A 19,421-nucleotide genomic window follows, 5' to 3' on the forward strand; every position below is an offset into this window, starting at 1 on the left:
GGCGCCAAGCAAAGAGTTGTGTCGGTGACCAGAGCCTGCTGTGTGGCGGTGTGCGGCCGATTGGGGTCGTGCGGGGCTGGTTGGGGTTGGCGGGAGGAGGAACTTCGGCGACATGAATGACGCTCGAACTTTTCGACCGTTCTATCACTTTCACGCGCCCTCCCTGGGTCACAGCACTTGCGAGAGGGCGCCGCGACGCCCGGCCGCCTGAGATGCAAAAGTTTGCACACGCCATTCAAGCGCTGCAGACGCTGGTGCTCCTGCGTGCCGGCGCCAAGCTTCTATTGCCAAGGCTGACGCTGCATCACAACGTTGATATCGCATGCAGTGCGCTTGTGGGAGCTGACGCGCCCAGCCAATCCAGCGCCCCTAGCCACCGAGATAGCTCTGGGACCCTTTTACGGCACAGCTGCTGTGTGATATACTATGATTCCTGTGCGTGCGCCGCAGGACGTGACCACCTTGCTGCGCTCAATGTTGGCCGTGACGCCTCCCCGATATGGGTCTTCCTCTCCACACAGCACCAGCACCAGTGCACTGCCACGACACTCTCCCTCAGTTCCAGCACTGGCGCCTCAGCCGTCTTCGCCCACCTCGTTCCGTTGCCGCCTTCCCACCCCGCCAGCCCTTGCACACGCGTTTACACCATTGCGCCGGCAGGGCGCGGGCACACACTTTACGGCAGTCTTCGCTTGCCCACGCTGCTCAATTGGCTCAATCCCTCCCCACCTAGCTGCTGCCTCGCATCCCGCTGCTGGACGTGCGACTGCGGCCGCAGTGCAATGCATCGCTCGAGGGCCGACCCCGGATACTGGGATACTGCAGGATACTGCAGGATACTGCGGGATACTGCTGGATACTGGCCATCTCTGATGCGGATACTGGGATACTCGGCGGGGCTGGAGGACCAAGTAGCGCCCAGTATTGCAGTATTATTACTTGGCATTTAGCTCTGTGATACTGGGATACTTCGCCGGCGTGGATCGAGTACTGTGATACTCACCGGGTGCGTCAACACGAGTATCGAAGTATCTGCGGTACCAACTCGGAGTATTGAAGTATTATTACTGCGCCATATCTCACAGGGAAATCTTTCACAGTATCCCAGTATTCGAGGCCTGCTGCGAAGTATCCCAGTATCTGGACAGCCTCCGCGAAGTAGAACGGTAAGAAAATACTCCAACTCTCCTTGCCTACTCACGTGTGCGCCACGGTTGCGCGGGCCGAAGGCGAAACATCGAAAAGTGAACCCGCGCCTCAGCTCCCAATGGCGCAGCGTTGGCGGTCGGCGCGCCCCCTCTCCGTTGCCCGCGCGAGCTGCGCGGCGCGCGCGCACTGCGCCATCGATCCCGCCTCGTACGCGCGCGCCAAACTCATCGCCGCCTGCCTCGCCTCGCCCTTTGGCTTAAGCGAAGAAGGGCGGCCTAGGGCGAGGTGAGGTGAGGTGAAGATCTCCACACGCTAGCAAGGGCCAGGCATACGTACTTTTAGCTTACTGGGAGAAAAGAGAGAGGGGGTTGTGTCTCTCTCTCAATGTATGTGGCTCTTACGTACATTCCCGGAGGAGGACTGCTGACAGGGTTTGCGATTTTGGTACGCACCGCACCCCCTATTGTCGGATCACGGATGTCGCTCGTCGTCGTCCGGCTGCGGCCTGCGCCTGCGCGGCGGCCGCCCTCTTTATATCTCGCTGCACACTGCACGCGAGATCTCCGACTGCTCAGCGCGGGGCGCGAGGTTTGTGTATCGCTCGGATATTCTTACAACACTCAGCACATACGTCTCTCCGCGACCACTGTCACTGCGCGACTGTGTGCCCCCCCAGACGGCCTGTCAGCGCCTCCGGCGCAACTCGAGTCGTGTCCGCGGCGTCGGCGGCGCGACAGCCAAGGCAGCCGCGGCCGTGTCGTGCCCCGCCTTGCCGTCCGGAGCGCTGGGAACCTCGCGTTCCAGCTCCCACGCGATCGCATCGCGCAGCCCGGCGGACGACAGAATACCCCAGTGATTCGAGCTGACGGGGTGCACGCGCAGCGGGATGCGCGCTAGCCGGACCGCCTCCTCGTAAGGCGAGGCGGCGAGCACCGCCTGCATCGCCTTCTCGACGACCGGGGCGCCAAAGGCCTCGGTGGTGCAGCGGACCTGCGACGCACGGCGCGGAGGGCGGCGGGTGTCTCCCGGGCGGAGGGACCTGCACAGGCGCGGGGCAGGGCGCGCACGTGGACTTGCGGGATCGCCGGCAGCTGGCTCGCCGAAAGCGCGGGCGAGGGCAAAACCGGCCCGTCGCTAGCGCCAAACACGACCGAGGCGAGGGTCCTCGGATACCCCGGCGCACCTCCGCCAAAGACGCCGCTGATGTGGAGCACGCAGTCGCACAGCTGCGCTGGCAGTGGCAGCCCGTGCCGCGCTCGGGCGCGCACGGATGGGGGCCGCGGCAGCAGCAAGCTCGAGGCGACGTGGGCGCCGGAGCTGTAGCCGCCAAAGTAGGTGCGGCCCGAAAGGCGTGGCGCCGAGTCGGACAGCAGCCCGAAGCCGGTGGAGAGGTCGGCGGCGGCGGGGAGCAGCGCGTCGCGCTCCCGCAAGACGAGCGCCAGTGCGGCCGCGACGTCGTCAACCATCTCCTCGATGGTTGCGGAGTCGACCGCTGCGGTGTCCCACGCTCTCAGCAGGAGCAGCAGCAGGCCGCCGCCGCCGACGGTCGCCGCGACGCCTCGCGAGAGCGCCAGCGCCAGCGCCAGCAGGCCGAGCCACGACAGCCGCGCCGCAGTGCTGCCAAGAAGGGCACCCGCCCTGGCCGCGGCTGGAGGCGGCGGCGGGAACGCACCGCGGTGGCGGATGCACACGCAGACGGCGCCCGCGCTGGCAACTGTGCGCGGGCCGGACGAGTTCCACCAGCTGGTCGGCCCGTACACGAGCCGGAGGTGCCCGAGCCACGCAGATCCCACCACGAGGATGACGAGCGGCAGCGGCGTGTTGGCGGAGGCAGGAGCGTAGACGTCCAGCGACTGCTCGAACCGGCCGTCGCCGTAAAAGAGGCGCCTCACACGCCGCACGCTGCGCGCGTCGAACATGTTGAGGTCGAGCGGTGCTCGCGTGCAAAAATAAAAGAATTTTGATTCCCCGCGCGCTGTGCCTCGGGTACCACAAGTTAAGCGGACTCTTCATGGGAAGGAGATTTGCTCGCGTCGGCGCCGCCGAGCGCTGCACGGAGAGCATATTCACTGACCACCAACGACAGGTGTGCGACTACGCGCTCGTCTACGCGGAGAAGAAGAACGACGGCGACGCGCCGTACTCGGTCTCCTTCACCGCGACGCAGAGCGGCGACGTCATTGTGCAGCTCCACCCGCACTCACAGCTCGAGCGCGCGGTCCGCCATGAGCGGCAGGCGCAGGCCACGGAGCCGCCCGCGAGCGCGAGCCCTGCGGCGCCGCCAGCCCCTGCCGCCGAGCCGCCAGCTGCGGAGCCGGCGACCAACATGACGTACGCCGCCGCAGCCGCATTGCACCCGCAGGGTGCCACCGCGGGAGGCCAGCCCGCCGCGCCTGCGGGCCCGGCCGCCGCCGCGCGCGTGCCGCCGCCGCCGGCGGCGGCGGCGTGCAGGCGCGGCTGCACTTTCACTGTCCCTAATCCGGGAAGGAAGCGCGGGCAGCAGCAGCGCGGCAAGGGCCGCAGTGCCAGCGGCCGCGCCAATGCTGGACCCCGGCTCGTCGACAAGAACGCGCTGTCGGCGCGCGGCGGCGGGCCCTCGGGCCAGTCGCGCTCTCCCTCACCGGACTCGCCGCCCGCCAAGCGGGCGTCCTCCGCCGACTCCTCCGGCTATGACACCGATCTATCGGACGAGGTGCAGCAGGAGGCGGTCCGCAGGGTCTGCGGCGCGCTCGGCCTGAAGGAGCAGTACGACGCGGCGGTGGCGGCGGGAGAGCTGCTCGAGCTGCTCGAGAGCCTGCCGCGAGGGACAGTCGAGGCCTCCATCCGGCTCATGCAGGGATACACCCGCACGGGCGAGTGGCCCGAGCCCATCCTACCCAGCCCTGCCCCGGAGCGCGGCCGATCGCCTAGAAGCCCCTCTGATGAGTGGTCAGAGGAATAGTGCCCAAGAGCGAGGGATACGGAGGGGAGCACAAATAGGACGCCCAGCCCTGCCCTCGTGCCGCCGAGTGCGTATCCTATGCGAGAGAGACCCCCTGTGCCCGTGCCCAGCCCTCTCCGCGCCGCGATGCGCCCTCCCCCCTCGCTTTTGCAAAATCCTGCAAAGGTGGGGACGTGTCTGTCCTCGACCCAGCCCTAGCTTGGGATGTCTGTTTTATTTATTTATTTATCGGGTTCTCCCATCCCTCCCTTGTTATCTGTTTTCTTTCTTTCTTTCTGCCTCGGGTTCGTGCCGCGAGGAGGGCGGAGTTACGCAGAAAGGCGAGAGAAGCAGCGAGAGCAAGGCAGACGGCAGCGGCGTCTCAGAACGAGGCCGAGGAGAGCGATGAGCCAGAGGATGAAACAGCAGGAGAGAGAGAGAACGAGGACGAGAGAGGAGAGTGAGTGGGAAGTCGGAAGAACGAGAGGTAGCATGAAGGTCGCTGCGAGAATTGGTGAGAAACTGCGAAGAGAATGACTGCACTCCAAGTGCTCCAAGAGAGATAGGAAGTGGTAGACGCCCGAGGGTGGGCGACGGCTAGCACCACACCCCTCTCCTTAGAATCCCTGTGTGGTGGCGGCGTGCCGTCCTCCCATCCCTCCCTTGGGCTGTCCGTTTTCTTTCTTTCTTTTCGGGTTCGTGCGTCGGACGTCGCCCATCTGTCCGGGAGAGGTCTCCTTTATTTTATTTATTTCGACCAGGCGATGTAGTCTACTCAATTTATAGAAGGCGCGGGGGAATAAAAATAATTTCAGACCGCTCCGCTGGGCGCACCGCACGCCGCACGGGAGGCGACTGGGATCTGGGAGCGCGGGCACACTGGGGGGCTCTGGCACTTACCCAGCACTTCCCACTTAGCGACTCTGCGTCTGCGCAGGCACGACTCTCGTAGCCCGCTATACGACATCAACGGGAGCCGCCTATTAAGCGACTCCCAGTCCTGCGAGGACGGCGAGGGCAAAAAGAAGTTTTCAAGTGAGGAAATCGAGATTTTGATTTTTGAGGCGGCGGCGCCGTCGCAGGACGAGGCAGAGGAGAGCGACGCGACAGAGGAAGAAGCGACAAGGGAGACCACGACGAGAAGGGGGCGACCGCGAGGTGGCACGAAGGTTGAAGCGAGAATCAGAGGAGGACATGGAGAAGGACTGCGAAGAGCGGAGATAGGAAGAGGCGGACTCCCTAGGGTGGGCGACGGCTAGCGCACCACACCCCTCTCCTTAAAATCCCTGTGTGGTGGCGGCGTGCCGTCCTCCCATCCCTCCCTTGGGGTGTGCGTTTTCTTTCTTTCTTTTTTTGATTTTTGTGGTCGGGTTTACCTCCTGGTCATCACCTGCAGCGCCCTCCCACAGGCGTCGGCCAAGCTCCGGGTTGCGAGGCGGCGGGCAGGCGCGGTCAGGCTGGTCAGCGGCGCTCCAAAGTGTCTCACGTCCAGCCACGGGTCCAGTCCTTGCGCGAGCGAGCGATCGGCGGCTGGGTCGGCGGCGAGGTGCCAGGTGGTGAGGGCCCAGCGGTGGTCGGCCTCGCTCGCAATGCGCAGCGGCTCGACGTCGTGGACGAGGCCGTCGGACCTGAGGCCCGGTGCGGGAGGATTGTGGGCGGGAGAGGCGGGTGCGGTGCGAGGGCTAGAGGGGGGGGCAGAACTCACCAGAAGAGCACCAGCCGGTCTCCTCGAGGCGCGACGCGCACCGCACCGTCGCCGCCGGCCGGCGGGCCTGCTTCGCCGCCGTCGCCGCCAACGACGACTGCGTCCCAGGCGCGGAGGTGTCCGCCCTGGGCCTCGCTCCAGTTTGGGTTCAAATAGTAGATCGCCGTGAGCTTCCGCGGGTCCATGCCGCCGGCGAGGATGCTGTCGACGTGCTTGAGGTAGGCGCCTCCGTCCGTCTCGACGACCGCCAGCTTGTTGGTGTGCGCGCCATCCTCGACGAGGCAGCTCATGGCCTCGCCGGACGCCTGGCGCCCCCTCACCTCGTCGTTGATGCGACGGCCCACCGCACGGGCGATCGCTCTCGGCAGCGCGGTGAGCGTCGTGGCAGCGCGGCGCATGCTGTCGTCGTCCGGCGTCACCTGCGTCGCCATGACGTCGCCGCTCGACTCGGCCCGCTCGAGCAGGCCTCGGCTCCGGATCGCCTCGGCTTCAGAGCGCAGCCGCTCGCACGCCTGCAAGGATGCACCGAGCGCTAGCGGAAACGGGGCGGTGTCACTCGCTGCTACTTGCTCACCTCCCGGCCGAGCACACCATCCAGCACAACGACGCTCTGCTTGCGCCACCCGCCGACGACGCTCGGGTTGCAAGCGACGAGCGTCTGCGCCAGCCTCGGCGTGAAGCAGCTCGCGACTGCGGCCTCGGCCGCCGACGCGAAGTTGGCGAGGGGCAGCTGGAGAGCGACAAGCAGAACGAAAACCATGGATATTTTGGTCGAGCAGGTCGGTGAGCAAATACAGTACAACCTGCTCGACGTGGGAGTGCTCAGCGGGGCTGGGAGGCAGCGGCGGCCGGTGTAGACTTTTCCTCACACCTCACGAAAGTGTGAACGTCAACCGAGCGCAGCCAAATTCTCTTTTACCGGGAGGTGTTCGACGCAGGCGATTCAAAGCTCCGCGTGGATACGAGCTGAGCCAAGTGAGAGCGAGGCTGTGCGGGTGAAGAGCAGCAATGAGCTCCTGCCTAGGTACGGTCCTGTCGACGAGGGTGGATGTCGGCACGCCTGCGGGACGTCTGCGGGAGGATCTCACGACTGTCGCGTCCGTGCTGTCGATGACGTGGGGAAAGACTCCACGAAATATCTTGAAAGCTCTCTCGAATCTTTAAAAGTCCATCCTGGTGGCCGCGTGCCGTCCTCCCATCCCTCCCTTGGTCTGTGTCTTTTCTTTCTTTTCTCGCACGACACCGGGTACTGGAGGAATTGTGTTGTAAATTTTTACCCATGCATCGACGCAGGCAAGGCCCCTTGGCGCGCACCCCGCCCCGCACGAGGCAGACACTCCGCCTGCTGCTCTGTGCCGCCGCCGCCGCCGCCGCGTCGCCGCCGCCGCCCTCGGGCCGCCTCGTCTACCTCAAGCTTTCGCCGCTGATCGGCGGGCCGCGAGCGCTCCGCGTGCACTCGGCGCTCTTCATGGACCGCGACGAGGGCGGCCTCGTCGGGTGGGACTTTGTGCCTCAGGCCGCGACGGAGGCGGCCACGCTGAGACGGCTCCTCTCCCTCAGAGCGGTGAGGGGCGAGCGGCGGCGGCTGTACGCCGCCGACGCTCGGGGCATGTGTGTCCTCGGCTCCGCAGCGGCGAGCGCGGACGCCGCGGAGGAGTGCTCGCTGCAGCGGCCGGCCGACCTCCACCTGGTCAGCAACAACTGCTGGGCGCACACGGCGCGGGTGGCCTCGGTTGCGCTGGGAACGACCAGCGCAGGAGCGGCCTGGGCTCTCCTCATGTCGGCAATGTCGGCGCGGGTCGCGGTCGACGGGTCGGCGGCGGAGGCGGAGGCCGCCACCGCCCGGCCGCTGGTGGAGCCGGACCCAACCGCGGCGGCGCTCTCTCGGGAGAAGGCGCGCCGTTTCGGGCGGGACCTCGCTTCCTTCCTCTCGGACGAGGACGCGCTCCAGTCGGCCCGCGCTGCCGCAGCCTTTGAGGCCGCGCTCAGGGCCGAGGAGGAGGCGCGGGCAGCAGGCGAGAGGTCACGGAGGCCGCCCTGGCTCGAGTCTCTCGTCGCTGCCTCCGCGGTCGCGCTCGCTTTGACCGCGGGTTTGCGGCTCGGGGAGGAGACCGGCGTGTTTGGGGCCTCGCTCGACCCCGCATACCTGGGTGGCGAGTCCGGCAGAGCGACGCTGTACAACCTATTGGACTGACCGGCTGCATTGTACAAACTACGTACGACAGCGCACGAACTCACACACGTGACTTTGGAGCGCCCAAAATCCTCACAGAAACCTCTGAGCCTGCAGGTGTGCGCAGCGTGCAGGAGAGGACGGCTGTGGGCTGAAGTAAATCTCCCTCTTTCTCCCCCCTTTGAAAGTTTGTGCGGGGAACGCCGCATAAGGATACAGGTTAAAGCCCCTCTCCCTCGCACTTTTGCGTACACGACGCTCGTCAGGTGCACGGCTCCACCGTCGGCCTCCGCCTGTGCATGCGGTCCAGCCGGTCGTGCCGGTCGTGCCCGCGCGCCGCCCAGAACGCGGGGCACCGCGCGCGGAGCGATTGCTCTCTGCGCTCGGCGGCGGGTCCCTCCACCCCGCCCGGCGAGAGCGAGAGGGACGCCGGCATCGTGCAGACCCGCGCCCGATCGCCCGCCGTGTCCCGCTGCGCGGGAGCCTCCGCGAGCGAGCGGCGGTCTCCGCGGGCGAGAGGCGGGCGGGCGCTCCTCCAGCGCTTCCCCCGGAAGGCGGCGGCACCCGCGTTTTCCGATGGCCAGCAAGACGCGGCGACGGAGGCCGCGGCGCCGCGGTAATCCGGCTGGATCTCGACCAGCGGCGCAGTGGCCAGCTCCGCAGCGAGAGGGGCGAGGGCGGGCGCGTCTAGCGCGAGCGCCAGTCCCTGCCGCAGCTCCGCGGCGGAACCGTTGTTGCAGCTCGCGGTCGCGGGGTCTGGGTCGGCCACCTAGAGAGGCGTGAGCGGCAAGGTGGGGCGGCATTGCCATTTGGGCAAAGGGGGGGGGGGGGGGGGGGGACGGCGCACCGCCGTCGCCGCGGTGCCTACTCGCAATCGCACCGCGCTCAGGGCGACGACTCGCCCAGCTGAGAAGCCGCCGCGAGCCGGCACACCGTACTCAGCCACAACCGGCGCGCGCAAGCTCGCAGCAGCGGCGCGGTCTGGCGAGGGAGGGAGCGCGCGAGCCGCGTTCGGCCACCAAGCGGGCAACACGTGCGGCCAGGAGCACTCGGCGCCGCCCATCGCGAGGTGGCAGCGAGGAGCGGAGAGGTCCGCCTCCCACCGCACCAGGACGCTGTCGTCGGCGACGCCAAACTGCGCGCCCGCGGAGGTCTGTATCCAGCGCGCGTCGCAGCCGACGGCCGGCACGACCGGAGTGCGGTTGGTGGCTGCCGCCACCGCGCGCAGCAGCTGGAGCGCGTTGAGGAGCGAGCCGATGCCGCGGCGGGCGCCAGTTGCTCGCAGCGTCGCCTAGAGCGGTCGCGCGGCCTGCGGTCCCAAGACGGCACGCGCAGAGGCCACTCTCGGGCGGCGGCGCCTCGCTCAGCCGCACCGCCCGAAGCGGCTCGCCGGGGGGCGGCCACGGCGCGGCAAGGGATGGCTCGTCGACTGGCAGGTAGCCGTACACGCCCATTACGTACGGCCGGTTCGCCTGCGCGGCCGCAGCGGAGTGAGAACGGAGGCGGCGCCACGCGAGAACGGAGGAGGCGGCGGCCTTGCGCGTGTCGAGCGACCGGAAAGCGACGAACTGCGAGCGCAGCTCGACGAGGTGGAGGAGCGCGCACGCGACGCCGCCGCGACGCGCCTCCGCCCACCCGCCCGTCACGGCAGCGTGGGGCGGCGAGCAGGCAAACCACGCCGGCGCCGCGGCGGCCACCTCGCCGTCCTCGTCCTCCGAGGCGGTCTTGCCGCCGCCTCGCCTCGGGTAGCGGTCGGTCGGCGTCAAGAAGCCCGGCTGCACCGCCCGGGCGCCGTCGCCGCTGGTTGCGGTGGGGCCCAGCCCTGCGAGGGGGTCCAGGGCGTGCAGCCGGCCCCAGAGCAGCGGCTCCGCCTTGTGCCTAGGGGGCGAGGGCCTTTTGCTGGGCGCCTGGGCTGCGGGCGCGGTGCAGCGCGGCGCGGCCTCGCACCAGGTGCGTCGAAAGGCGGCGGGGGCGTCGCCGAGCCACCGCGGCCGCCGCCAGCTGCCGCTGCAGGCCGGGTCGCCCTGCTCGCGCTCCCTGGGCATCCGCCATTGGACCCTGTGCAGGCGCGCCACCGCCTTTGGCGCGCGGTCCTGTCCCGGGGCGGGCCACTCGAGCCCGCCGCCGGTCCGGTTCCACGCCACGTGCCGCGGGTCGCTCTGCAGGTAGGTGTACGGGTAGAGGTGGCGGCCGAGGATGGCGGACTGGATGGCGTCGGTGAAGAGGCCCTGGTCCCAGAGGCCCTGCAACGAGGTGCGGCCGCTGCGCGCGTCGCGGAGCAGCCACTCGTCGCCCTGCTCGAGGAAGAGCCGCAGCCGGCGCACCTGCACGCCGTTTCAAGGCGGGTGAGGCGGGAGCGCCCCCGCCCTTGGCTCCTCCGAGACGACGCCGCTCTCGCCACGTCCCACAGCACCGACGCGACGCCGCTCATGCCGGCCCGGCCGCCGCCGCGCACGTACATGATGCCGAGGTTGACGCGGGTGCCCTCCGCGGGGAGGACGAGGGAGCAGCGGGACAGCGGCGGCGCCTGAGCCGCGGCATGCATGCGCGGTGAGGCGTGCGGCGGCCCGCTGCTCGGTCTGGCTCCGCTCGCGTGTCGGTCTCATCGCGGCGCCGCACCCGCAGCAGCGGGTACGGGTCGGCGAGCACCAGCATGTCCGTGTCGAGCGCGAGCACCGAGGCGCGCAGCTCGACCAGCCGAGCGAGCACCAGCCACTTTGCGGACCAGAGCGCCCAGAGGTCCACGTCACTCTGCGAGAAGCCGGTGCCCTTGTACCGGCCGAACCCGCGGAGCCCGCGGCTCCAGCCCGCCGCCAGCCACATGTACTCCGCCTGTGCGTGCCCGCAGTCCGCCTCGGCGCCCATTAGCACGAGGGTGTGCGCAATGCCGAACCGGCGGAGCTGGAGCGCTGTGTTCGCCGCGAGCCGGACGCCGCGGCGGTCGCTCGTCAGCAGGACGATGTCCGCGATGCCGGGCCGCTCCGAGGACCACCCTCCTCGCGACGCCACTAGAGTCAGTGTCGCGCGAAGCCCGGATGGGCTGTCGAGGTCGAAGGGCGGCGGAGCGGCCTCTCTCCCAGCCAGCGGCAGCGGCAGCGGCGTCGTCCCTCGCCCAGTGTGATCGAGCACACGCAGCACGCGGCCGGCGCCGCCCGTCGGCGCGTGGTGCAGGCAGGCGAGCCAGGAGCCGAACGCCAGAGCGAAGACGAGGGTCCCAACGCCCAGTCGCATGGTGAATCGCCCTGCGATCGAGGTGGAGCGCGCGAAAAAACTTCCGCCCAAGGAACTCGAGTACGGCGTAGCCACATTCACGCCGCGCGTAGGGCCCTTAGGGGCCTAGAGAACACAGCGCACTATCCCCTTTCTCCCAATAAGCTAAAAGTCGTACATTTAAAAAGAAGGGGGACAAGGAAAATTTTTGTTTTTGTTTTTAGGTTTGTTGTTGGCAAATCAAGAACAGAAAGAAGGATGCGATGAGGTGTGAAGTCAAGCTCTGGACGCCCCTCCTCAAGACCTCCTCGGCGGGCGTTGGTAACGCCTCGAGCGGCGGCACGCCCGCCTCCGTTGGCCACTCCTACGCCTTCGGCAACACCGAAGAGAAGGCCCGCCGCCTAAACATGGGCTGCAAGGCGCGCGGGCAGCCCGGCCAACCCTTCTCCCACAAGACCGGCCACGGCTACGTCAAGGCGCATCGCGGTTTCTACCACGACGCGATCTTTGTCAAGCGCAACAACTTCAACCTGCTGCTCCACGAGACGTTCGGCGGCGGCTTCTCGCCCACCGCCGTTCTCAAGCTGCGCCGCCTCGCGCGCAAAGTCGCGCGCGGCAGCGTTGACCGCACGGCCTACTCGCCCAAGTACTCGCTCTCTTTTATGTCCCACCATGCAGAGCGCATCTCTCTCTCTGTTGTGCGAGGCGTGAACCGCGCCATTCGCTCTCACCTGGCAACCCTGTCTGCACGTCTCGCGCGCGCGTGAACAGGGCTCCAGGCCCCAAATGACGTGTGCGTGTTAGAGTTGTTTGGTATTGCTAAAAATCTCTCTCTCAAATCAAGACACAGAGCTCACACAAAATCACAGTGGAGGAAAGCGGCGAGTCGCAATTCCTGGGGTCCTTGTGGCGGGCCACCCTGTCCAATAGCTACCACCCTGTCCAGAAAGGCATGGATGCCAATCTGGGGTCTCTCGACCGAGTCTATGAAGCCCTGGCCGCTCCCGGTGATGGCAAGGTTAAGCAACCAAGCGACGGAGATGGTGCGGGGGTACGGGTGTTCCAGGAGGTCACGACACGCACCGACCCTTCACGAACCGAAAGGCTGTGCCCGGGGAAGGCACAGTAATCCGGCACGTGTTGGGCGCCCCATTCCGTTTGGCGGCTAGGTCGGCTCAGGGCCCCGTCCACTTCCCTCCCACTTGGCGCGTGATGAGGAGGAGGTGCCACCCAGGCCAGCCGGGGCAGGGGCGGAGGGCGAGGGGGGAGGGCGGGATGGGCGCCAAGCGGGAGGGAGCGGGCGGAGTGGAATGCACAGGTGAAATTTTACTGACGTGCAATCTCTCGATCTCGAATCAACTTCTTCGCGCGTCCCTTCCACAACTTACGCGTGCCCGCCCGATGCCGCGTGGTGGCGAGACTCGGTGCGTGCCTAGATTCTACGTCATCGGCGCCATGAAGGCGGGCACCACCACCGTGTCCACCTGGCTTCATGCTCTCGGCGAGCCTCTCAGCATACGTCCCAAGGAGGTGCACTTCTGGCCGGTTGACAACTCGCCTCGGCAAGTGGACAGAGCGTGGTGCGGCGGCAGCATCCCCATAGACCCACAGACACAGATTTCTCGCCCCGCTGTGATCTGGCCCGTCCTCTTGTCTGCGGCCTGGTCAGGTGCAGGCGCGCCGAGGCGGGTCTGAGCAAGATCATGCTCCAGCTGCGAAGCCGCCCAACAGACTGCTCGGCCGACGTCTTCCTCGGCTACAAGCACCCGCTGCTCATGCGACTGGCGGGGCTGCCAGGCACGTTTGCCAGCTGCCAGGCACGCCAGTGTGCCTTGTCGGGCCCTCTTCTCGCCCGGTAACCTCTCGCTGACCGAGACCCGTGTATAGGCCTACGGCCTGTTTGACAGCCGTCCGCCGCTGCAGCAAACGCCGCCGCACCCCGCGCCCAGGCTCCTCGCCATATTGCGCGAGCCTGCCGATCGCGCGCGCTCGCAGTTTGCCTACGTGTTCCGGAGAGATCCACCCGCCATGAGGACCGCCGAGGCGTTCGACCGCCGGGTCCGGCGTGAGCTCAGCCGGGCGCAGTCGATGGCGCAGGCAAGGGGGAGCTCGGGCCCGCCAGACTGGCACTCTGCGCTGCGCACCGCGCGCGCGGTCGGGGGGGGGTACGAGGATGTCCTGGCGCGCTCGTTGTACGTGGCGTACCTCGAGGCTTGGCTCGCCACCTACGACTGCCGCCAGATGCTCTTGCTCCGCTTTGAGGCGTAACGCCGCAGCACCACCGTCAGACTCGCAACGGCGGAGAGCGCCCACGCTTGCTCCGTAGGCGCACGTCGCCACGGAGAGCTCCGCCCCCTCCACCGCGAGCGCAGCGCTGCGGCGCACGGCAGAGTTCATCATCGGCCGGTCACTTCGCGCCGGCGCAGCAGAGCGCGTCATCCACGGCAGCCGTCAGCGCTACGGCAACGGCTCGCGCCCGAGGGGCACCTCGGGGCAGCTGCGATACATGCTCAATCGCACGCGCGCGCAGCTGCAGGCCTTCTTCGCGCCGTTCAACGACGCACTATGGGCGATGCTTGCGACGCGGTGCCGCTGCGTGCCTCTCCGCGAGGCGCATGATGCCGCCTCCAATACGACGTCTTACGGAGGGCTGCTCGAGGTGGCCGCCGATGGTGCTGGCCCCCTGTGGTGGCCGCCGGGGGCGTGCACCGAGGCGAGCCGTCTATGACGCCATAGCCGAGCTGCGCTTCAGGCCCGATGGCGGTGCCGCACCGGCACCGGCACCGCGCAGCTGCCCAGCTGCGCTGCGCGCCCTCGAGCCCCTGATACTCATCGTATAATACACGAATGGAAAGACAGGAAGAAAACAAACAACCTAAGGAGGGATGGGAGGACGGCACGCCGCCACCACACAGGAATTTTACGGAGAGGAGTGTGGTGCCGCTAGCCGTCGCCCACCCTTGCGCCTTGGTGCTTGGGTATCTCTCTTCGCAGTCCCTCGCCAATTCTCGCAGCAACCTTCATGCCACCTCGCGGTCGTCCCACTCTCGTCGTTCTCTCTCCTGCCCCGTCGTCCTCTGCGCTCTCTCTGCCTAATCGCTCTCCTCTGGCTCTACCTCACTCATCGCTCTCCTCGGCCTCGTTCTGCGACGGCGCGGCGACGCCTGCCGAGTCCTTCCTGCGGGCAAAAGTTTTTTTTTTGGAGTGCCGGCCTGGTGCCAGCGAAGAAGGCTGGCGATTTCCGACCCCTCATGCTGATGTTCGGCGGCATCATTTTGTTCTCGTCCCTCATCACGCCACAAAAGCGCCTCCCAGGAAGGCGAGCTGCAAGGGCTGCTTCGCCTGTGCTGTCGCTCTCCGTCGGCGACGAGTTTCCACTCCTCGAGTTTGCGCACTAGATGCTGCCAGCCTTCGCCCCTTGTCTCGCTCTGATTCCGCGCCGGATGCTCTGAAGAAGCCATCACTGCTCTGCGGATGTAGGTTTGCGCAGCTCGACCGGCTGCCGTGGGACAGCGACCGAGTCGGTGCCGTGGTGGCCTTCATAGAGAGCGACGAGCGGTGCGACGCCGAGTTGCGCGCACTGGCTCGCGTTGCCGACGCCGTGGCCGGGCTCGATGTCGAGGTTGTCGCCGTTCGGAGCCCGCGTGGCGCTTCGCCGGCCTCAAGCGGCGAGTTTGGTAAAGTCCGGTTTGTGGACGACCCAAACAGCCTCGCTAAGCGCTCGCTCGACCTACCGGCGTCGCCAGTTTGCTCCTTCGTACTCGGCACCGGCGGCCGCGTGCAGAGCATCTGCTCGGACGCCTCTGACCCTCTCGCCCACGCCCTGGCGCGTTCAGCCATACTCGGGTCATGAAATACGTCTCCACCTGACGCCCGTTCCTCAGCATAGGCGGCGATGCAGTCGCTCGTCGCGATACAAAAGGCGGACGGCGCGGCCGGCGCCCGAGAAAATGCGGCAGCGGCGAAACGCCCGCCGCCGCCGCCGCCGCAAGAGGAAGCGAAGCGCGACGATCCGTTCAGCCTTCGTCCGCCAGTGGCGCGCAAGCCCGGGGCGGTCAAAACGTGGAGAGGAGAGGACCTGGACGCGGCCGTGGCTGCCCGCCTCAGGCAGCAGGTTCAGCTTCAGACGGCGGCATCGACCACTCCACACGCGCTCGCCTCACCTGCCAACCAGCCCCCTCTCGATGCCACCTCCAGGCGCGATTCGATGCCATCGTCGCTGGCGACGTGGAGCCCACCGCGGCGGATGAAGCCGCTGCGGCGGCAGCGGCGGGCACCGCCTCAGGCGCCTCCCCTTCTCCCGCCGCTCCGGTTCCCCGCTCTGGCGCCGGCGCGTCGCCGGCGGATGCAAAGCGCGCAAAGCTGGGCGAGCTCGAGGCGCTGGTGGCCAGCCTCGAAGCAGACGGCGTTGCGCCCGGGAGGCTCTCGCCTCTGCGCGAGCGGCTCGCGGCTCTGCGGCGCGAGGTGGACAGAGACGCGGCTCCAGCCGCAGCGCGGCCTGCTGCACCAGCACCAGTGGCGCCGGCGGCGCCAGCGGCGCCCTCTTCCCCGCTGGGTGCGGGCCTCCCAGAGTCGCCGTGGGACGCCCTCGCCAAGATGGTTTCGCGGCGCAGCGAGGAGTCAAAGGCGGCGGCGGCGCGACAGGTGCTTCACCGCTCTCCAGAGACAGCTCGCTCTCTCTTTCTGTGTATGTATCTCTCTCCTGGCTCTCTCCTCCGACCCCCTTACCGTTGCTCCCCTCATCTCCGCCCTTCTCCCACTCCGCTCTGCCCCCCCCACCATCACGGCTTGTTGGGATAGGCGGCGCAGCAGCGGGCGGCGAGCATCGCGGAGCTGACCGCCGCGGTGAGCGCCGTCGCCTTGCGGGGCGAAGGCTCGGCGGTCGAGCTGCAGCGGCTGCAGTCGGCCATCGCGCGCGCGCGGGCGGCGGGTGTGGCGGCCGAGGATGTGGCGCGCGCCGAGTCTGTCGCCACGGAGGCATTGTCTAGGGCCGGGGCGGCGGCGGCAGAGGCGGCGGCGCGGGAGGCGGCGCGCGAGGCGGCGGCCACAAGAGACTTCTCGCCGCGAGAAGACGAGTAGGAGATTGGCCAGACCGCACACTAGGAGAGAGGCTAGAATGCGCGCCCTCAGCTGGACCTCGATGGATCCTCCTCTCGGCTTGAGGGGCTCGTGGCGCTTGCCTCCCAGGCGGCGGCCGGCCGGGCCGCGGCGAGCGCCGCGCTGAGCGCGGCGCTGTGGCGGTTCGACCAAGGGGGAGGCGGCACAGCGGGCGAGCTGAGGAGCCTGCTCGCCGCGGTTGACGGAGCGCGCGCTGCAGGCGTGAACCGCGCCGAGGTGGATCGGGCGGCGGCGGTTGCGGCGGCGGTGGAGGAGGAGGAGAGGGCGCGAGCGGAGGCGGCGAGGGCGCAGGCAGCGCGGCTGGCGGCGGAGGCGGCGGCTCGGGCGGAGGCAGAGAGGGCGGCTGCGGAGAGGGCCGAGGCGGAGAGGAAGGCTGCGGAGAAGATCGCCGCTGAGATAGCGGCGGTGCGTGAGTCGGTGCGTCGGTCGATGTCGATGCCCGCGGCGGATCGGAAGCGTTTTCTGCGCGGTTTGCAGGCGAGGAACCCCGCGCCGAGCTTGAGGGGGGGGGGGGGGGGGACTCCCCTCGCTCGGCTCTCCGAGAGTTGTCCCGTTCTTTCCCCAGTGACGTCCCGACCACCCGAGTGCATAGGTCCAGTGGCACCCGGACCGGCAGTACGACAGCGCCGCGCAGCGCGAGCTCGCCGACGAGATTTCGAGGATCGTCAACGAGGTTCGCACTGCTTGCACTATTTCTTGCCCCCCGCATTGTCAAGGCCCCCCCCCCCCCCCCCTCTCGCCCAGGCGGCGCGCGTCGCCAAGGAGCAAGCAGCGCTCGTGCGGTCCAAGAAGGAGCGGACCGCCTCTCTGATCTATTTGCAAACCTCGACCAACCTCGGCTAATCTCTCGCGGTTCATCTCAGCAGGAGCGGACAGAGGCGTTCGACAATTTGCAGCGGTACCTCAACCGCGGCGGAAGCCTCGCGCCGTCGCAGGCGGCGCTCACCACGGCTCCCTCTGTCTTTGCCTCCGCCTCTTTTCTCTCTCTCTCTCCCTGTCTTCCCCCGGATACCCGCCCCCCCCTTTAGGTCTCCGAGCTGAAGGGCGCGATTGAGAGGGCGCGCGTGGCCGGCGTGTCCGAGGGCGAGATTACCAAGGCGGAATCTCTCCTCCAGCGCGTCTCGCCGTGAGAGCAGGGCCAACCCGAGGGAGCCGAGCTCCTTTTTGCTAAACTACAACCGCATTCCGTCTCCGGGACACGATCGCTGGGCGCTGTTCGGCGTCTGCACGCTGGGGCGTGTGTGGGGGGGGGGGGGGGGTCCCTTGCGCTGGCCGCTGCGCGCTGCCTCGCCCTCGTGGGGCCCTCGGTCTGCCTCGGAGACTGGGTGTGTGCAGACTCGGGGTCGGCCCCCCGTCTGAGGTCTGTGTAGAGAGCCGTACATACAACATACTATTGATTATTGTGATGGCTAATGGTAATGCATGTGGGCATCCGATGTGCCCTAGTAAGTAAAGCTGCTCGACTTCATTGCGAACGCGGTCGCCGTTACTCCAACTTTGCTTTGCCGATCAAAAGTGCCCGTCCTTTGCTTTTTAGCCGCCGAAATTTAGCATCCTGTTTTTCAATGTATGTGGCTCTTACGTACATTCCCGGAGGAGGACTGCTGACAGGGTTTGCGATGAGGAGTGACCCGAAGGGTTTCTCGGGGTTAGTGCACCACTTTCTATATAGGTGCCTCGCAGCTGCGTATTCTCGTATTATCTTCGAGTAAGGGATCGCGTGGGGATGGTGCGTATTCTCGGATCAGTAGCTCCGAGTAGAGGGGGCGTCCTGCAGTTAAGGGGAAACCCGGTACGCGGGGCTAACCCTCGGAGACCCGTGTTATGGCCCTGCGAACGCGCACCCCCGGGGCTAGGGCTCTCTAGCCCGTAACCCGATCCCGATCATCCGGCCCGCTGGGTGCGCTTCTGAGCTCCCCGGCCCTGGATGTGAGGTTGATAACTGCACTCCAAGTGCTCCAAGAAGCCGCAAAAATGCACACCGAAGCCGCAAAAATGCACACCGAAGCCGCAAAAATGCACACCGAAGCCGCACTTCGCAAATTTGCAAAAAAAACCATAAGAGTGACAATATGGATTTCGGGTGACACAGGTTTGCCGGTGCGCGGTGGTCGGTGGAGAGTGGAGTCTGGAGAGCGTGTGGTGTGTGGAGCGCGAGTGGGCGAGACTTTTCGGCGGTCGAAATTACGTACTCGTACATCGATCATCGTACATGCCCACAGCAGAGAGACCAGTCACCAGAGTGTCAGAGTTACTGTATACTGACATGCAGAGTGGAGCTGGAGCGTGCGCGGAGGCGGGAGGGCGGTGGGCGGCGGAGGCCGGAGCCGGAGGGAGACCAGGGTCCAGGCTCCGAGATTAGGGGGTGCGCAGCGCCCCAAAATCCACCAGTGTGGGATTTCGCGCAATCGCTTGACTCTGAAAAGCTGGCTATGTACCTTTCTGAGCGCTGTGGTCGCCGCAGACTGGCTCCAACTTGACGGCGGCATGGAGACGTGATGCCTTCATGCCGCCGTCAAGTCGAAATCGACACACAGCTCGATGGTTTGCCCGAAAAGGTACGTAGCGGCGTTTTGGGCGACAACAGCGCTGCGACCGCGAAGTGGCGGTGGACATGCTCCCACGTTGCCGACGCAGCGCCGGAGTGGCCGGCGCTGCTCGCCGCGACCACGACGGCTACTCTGATACTCCGGGTCGACCCGTCCTACCCGACGGTGGCACTCTTAGACGTCTCGCTCACGCTGAGAAAAATTCTGAAACGGCGTGCAGCAGAGTCACCGACGAGACGATCCGCGTGCCTCCTCGTGTCCCGTACCGTTCTCACACATCCATAAACTCACTTTGGCCTCACTGAAGCGATGCCTGAATCCTGAATCCTCAGATTTTAGATTAGGACGCTGCGCACCCTCTACCGAGATGGAGCCTGGAGTGCAGCAGATCCCAGCCCGACCCCACATGATGTCTCTCTTCTTTTCGCGTAAAACGCAAGGGCGGACCGGTACTCTCACCGCGGTCGGCCGCCGCACACGCGATGCGAGGGGAAAGTGGCGGCAGCGCGCACGGGGCCGAACTCCGGCGCTACTGAGATACCCCTCCCACTTCCCATGCGCGACACAGCGGCGACAGGAGGCGTCCTAGAGCGCGCC

At 67.0% G+C, this 19,421-nt stretch overlaps 5 protein-coding genes across 5 annotated transcripts; 3 read left to right on the forward strand and 2 right to left on the reverse strand.

The window, feature by feature from the left end:
- Positions 1–3,160: 3,160 nt before the first annotated feature.
- Positions 3,161–4,128, forward strand: EMIHUDRAFT_209346 (hypothetical protein; the record flags this gene model as incomplete). Its single annotated transcript, XM_005771149.1, has 3 exons — positions 3,161–3,480; positions 3,637–4,005; positions 4,083–4,128. The coding sequence occupies 3 exons, from the start codon at positions 3,161–3,163 to the stop codon at positions 4,126–4,128; spliced, it is 735 nt and encodes a 244-aa protein (XP_005771206.1).
- Positions 4,129–5,441: 1,313 nt separating this feature from the next.
- Positions 5,442–6,534, reverse strand: EMIHUDRAFT_209347 (hypothetical protein; the record flags this gene model as incomplete). The annotated part of the gene is made up of 3 exons (XM_005771150.1): positions 5,442–5,697; positions 5,775–6,286; positions 6,349–6,534. The coding sequence occupies 3 exons, from the start codon at positions 6,532–6,534 to the stop codon at positions 5,442–5,444; spliced, it is 954 nt and encodes a 317-aa protein (XP_005771207.1).
- Positions 6,535–6,782: 248 nt separating this feature from the next.
- EMIHUDRAFT_209348 (hypothetical protein) lies at positions 6,783–7,968 on the forward strand (the record flags this gene model as incomplete). The annotated part of the gene is made up of 2 exons (XM_005771151.1): positions 6,783–6,875; positions 7,189–7,968. The coding sequence occupies 2 exons, from the start codon at positions 6,783–6,785 to the stop codon at positions 7,966–7,968; spliced, it is 873 nt and encodes a 290-aa protein (XP_005771208.1).
- Positions 7,969–9,905: 1,937 nt separating this feature from the next.
- On the reverse strand, positions 9,906–11,178 carry EMIHUDRAFT_451208 (hypothetical protein; the record flags this gene model as incomplete). Its single annotated transcript, XM_005771152.1, has 3 exons — positions 9,906–10,271; positions 10,346–10,474; positions 10,567–11,178. Coding segments are annotated over 3 exons (1,107 nt in total), but the record flags the coding sequence as incomplete, so codon positions are not given.
- Positions 11,179–12,467: 1,289 nt separating this feature from the next.
- Positions 12,468–14,120, forward strand: EMIHUDRAFT_355537 (hypothetical protein). The gene is made up of 3 exons (XM_005771153.1): positions 12,468–12,588; positions 12,664–13,382; positions 13,448–14,120. The coding sequence occupies exon 3, from the start codon at positions 13,664–13,666 to the stop codon at positions 13,883–13,885; it is 222 nt and encodes a 73-aa protein (XP_005771210.1). The 5' UTR covers positions 12,468–12,588; positions 12,664–13,382; positions 13,448–13,663; the 3' UTR covers positions 13,886–14,120.
- Positions 14,121–19,421: the final 5,301 nt, after the last annotated feature.

Source organism: Emiliania huxleyi (genome assembly GCF_000372725.1).
Source record: "Emiliania huxleyi CCMP1516 unplaced genomic scaffold EMIHUscaffold_39, whole genome shotgun sequence".
NCBI classification, from domain to species: domain Eukaryota; phylum Haptophyta; order Isochrysidales; family Noelaerhabdaceae; genus Emiliania; species Emiliania huxleyi.

Coding starts and splice junctions, on each gene's coding strand:
- EMIHUDRAFT_355537 (XM_005771153.1), top strand. CDS start 13,664: ATGCTCAATCGCACGCGCGCGCAGCTGCAGGCCTTCTTCGCGCCGTTC.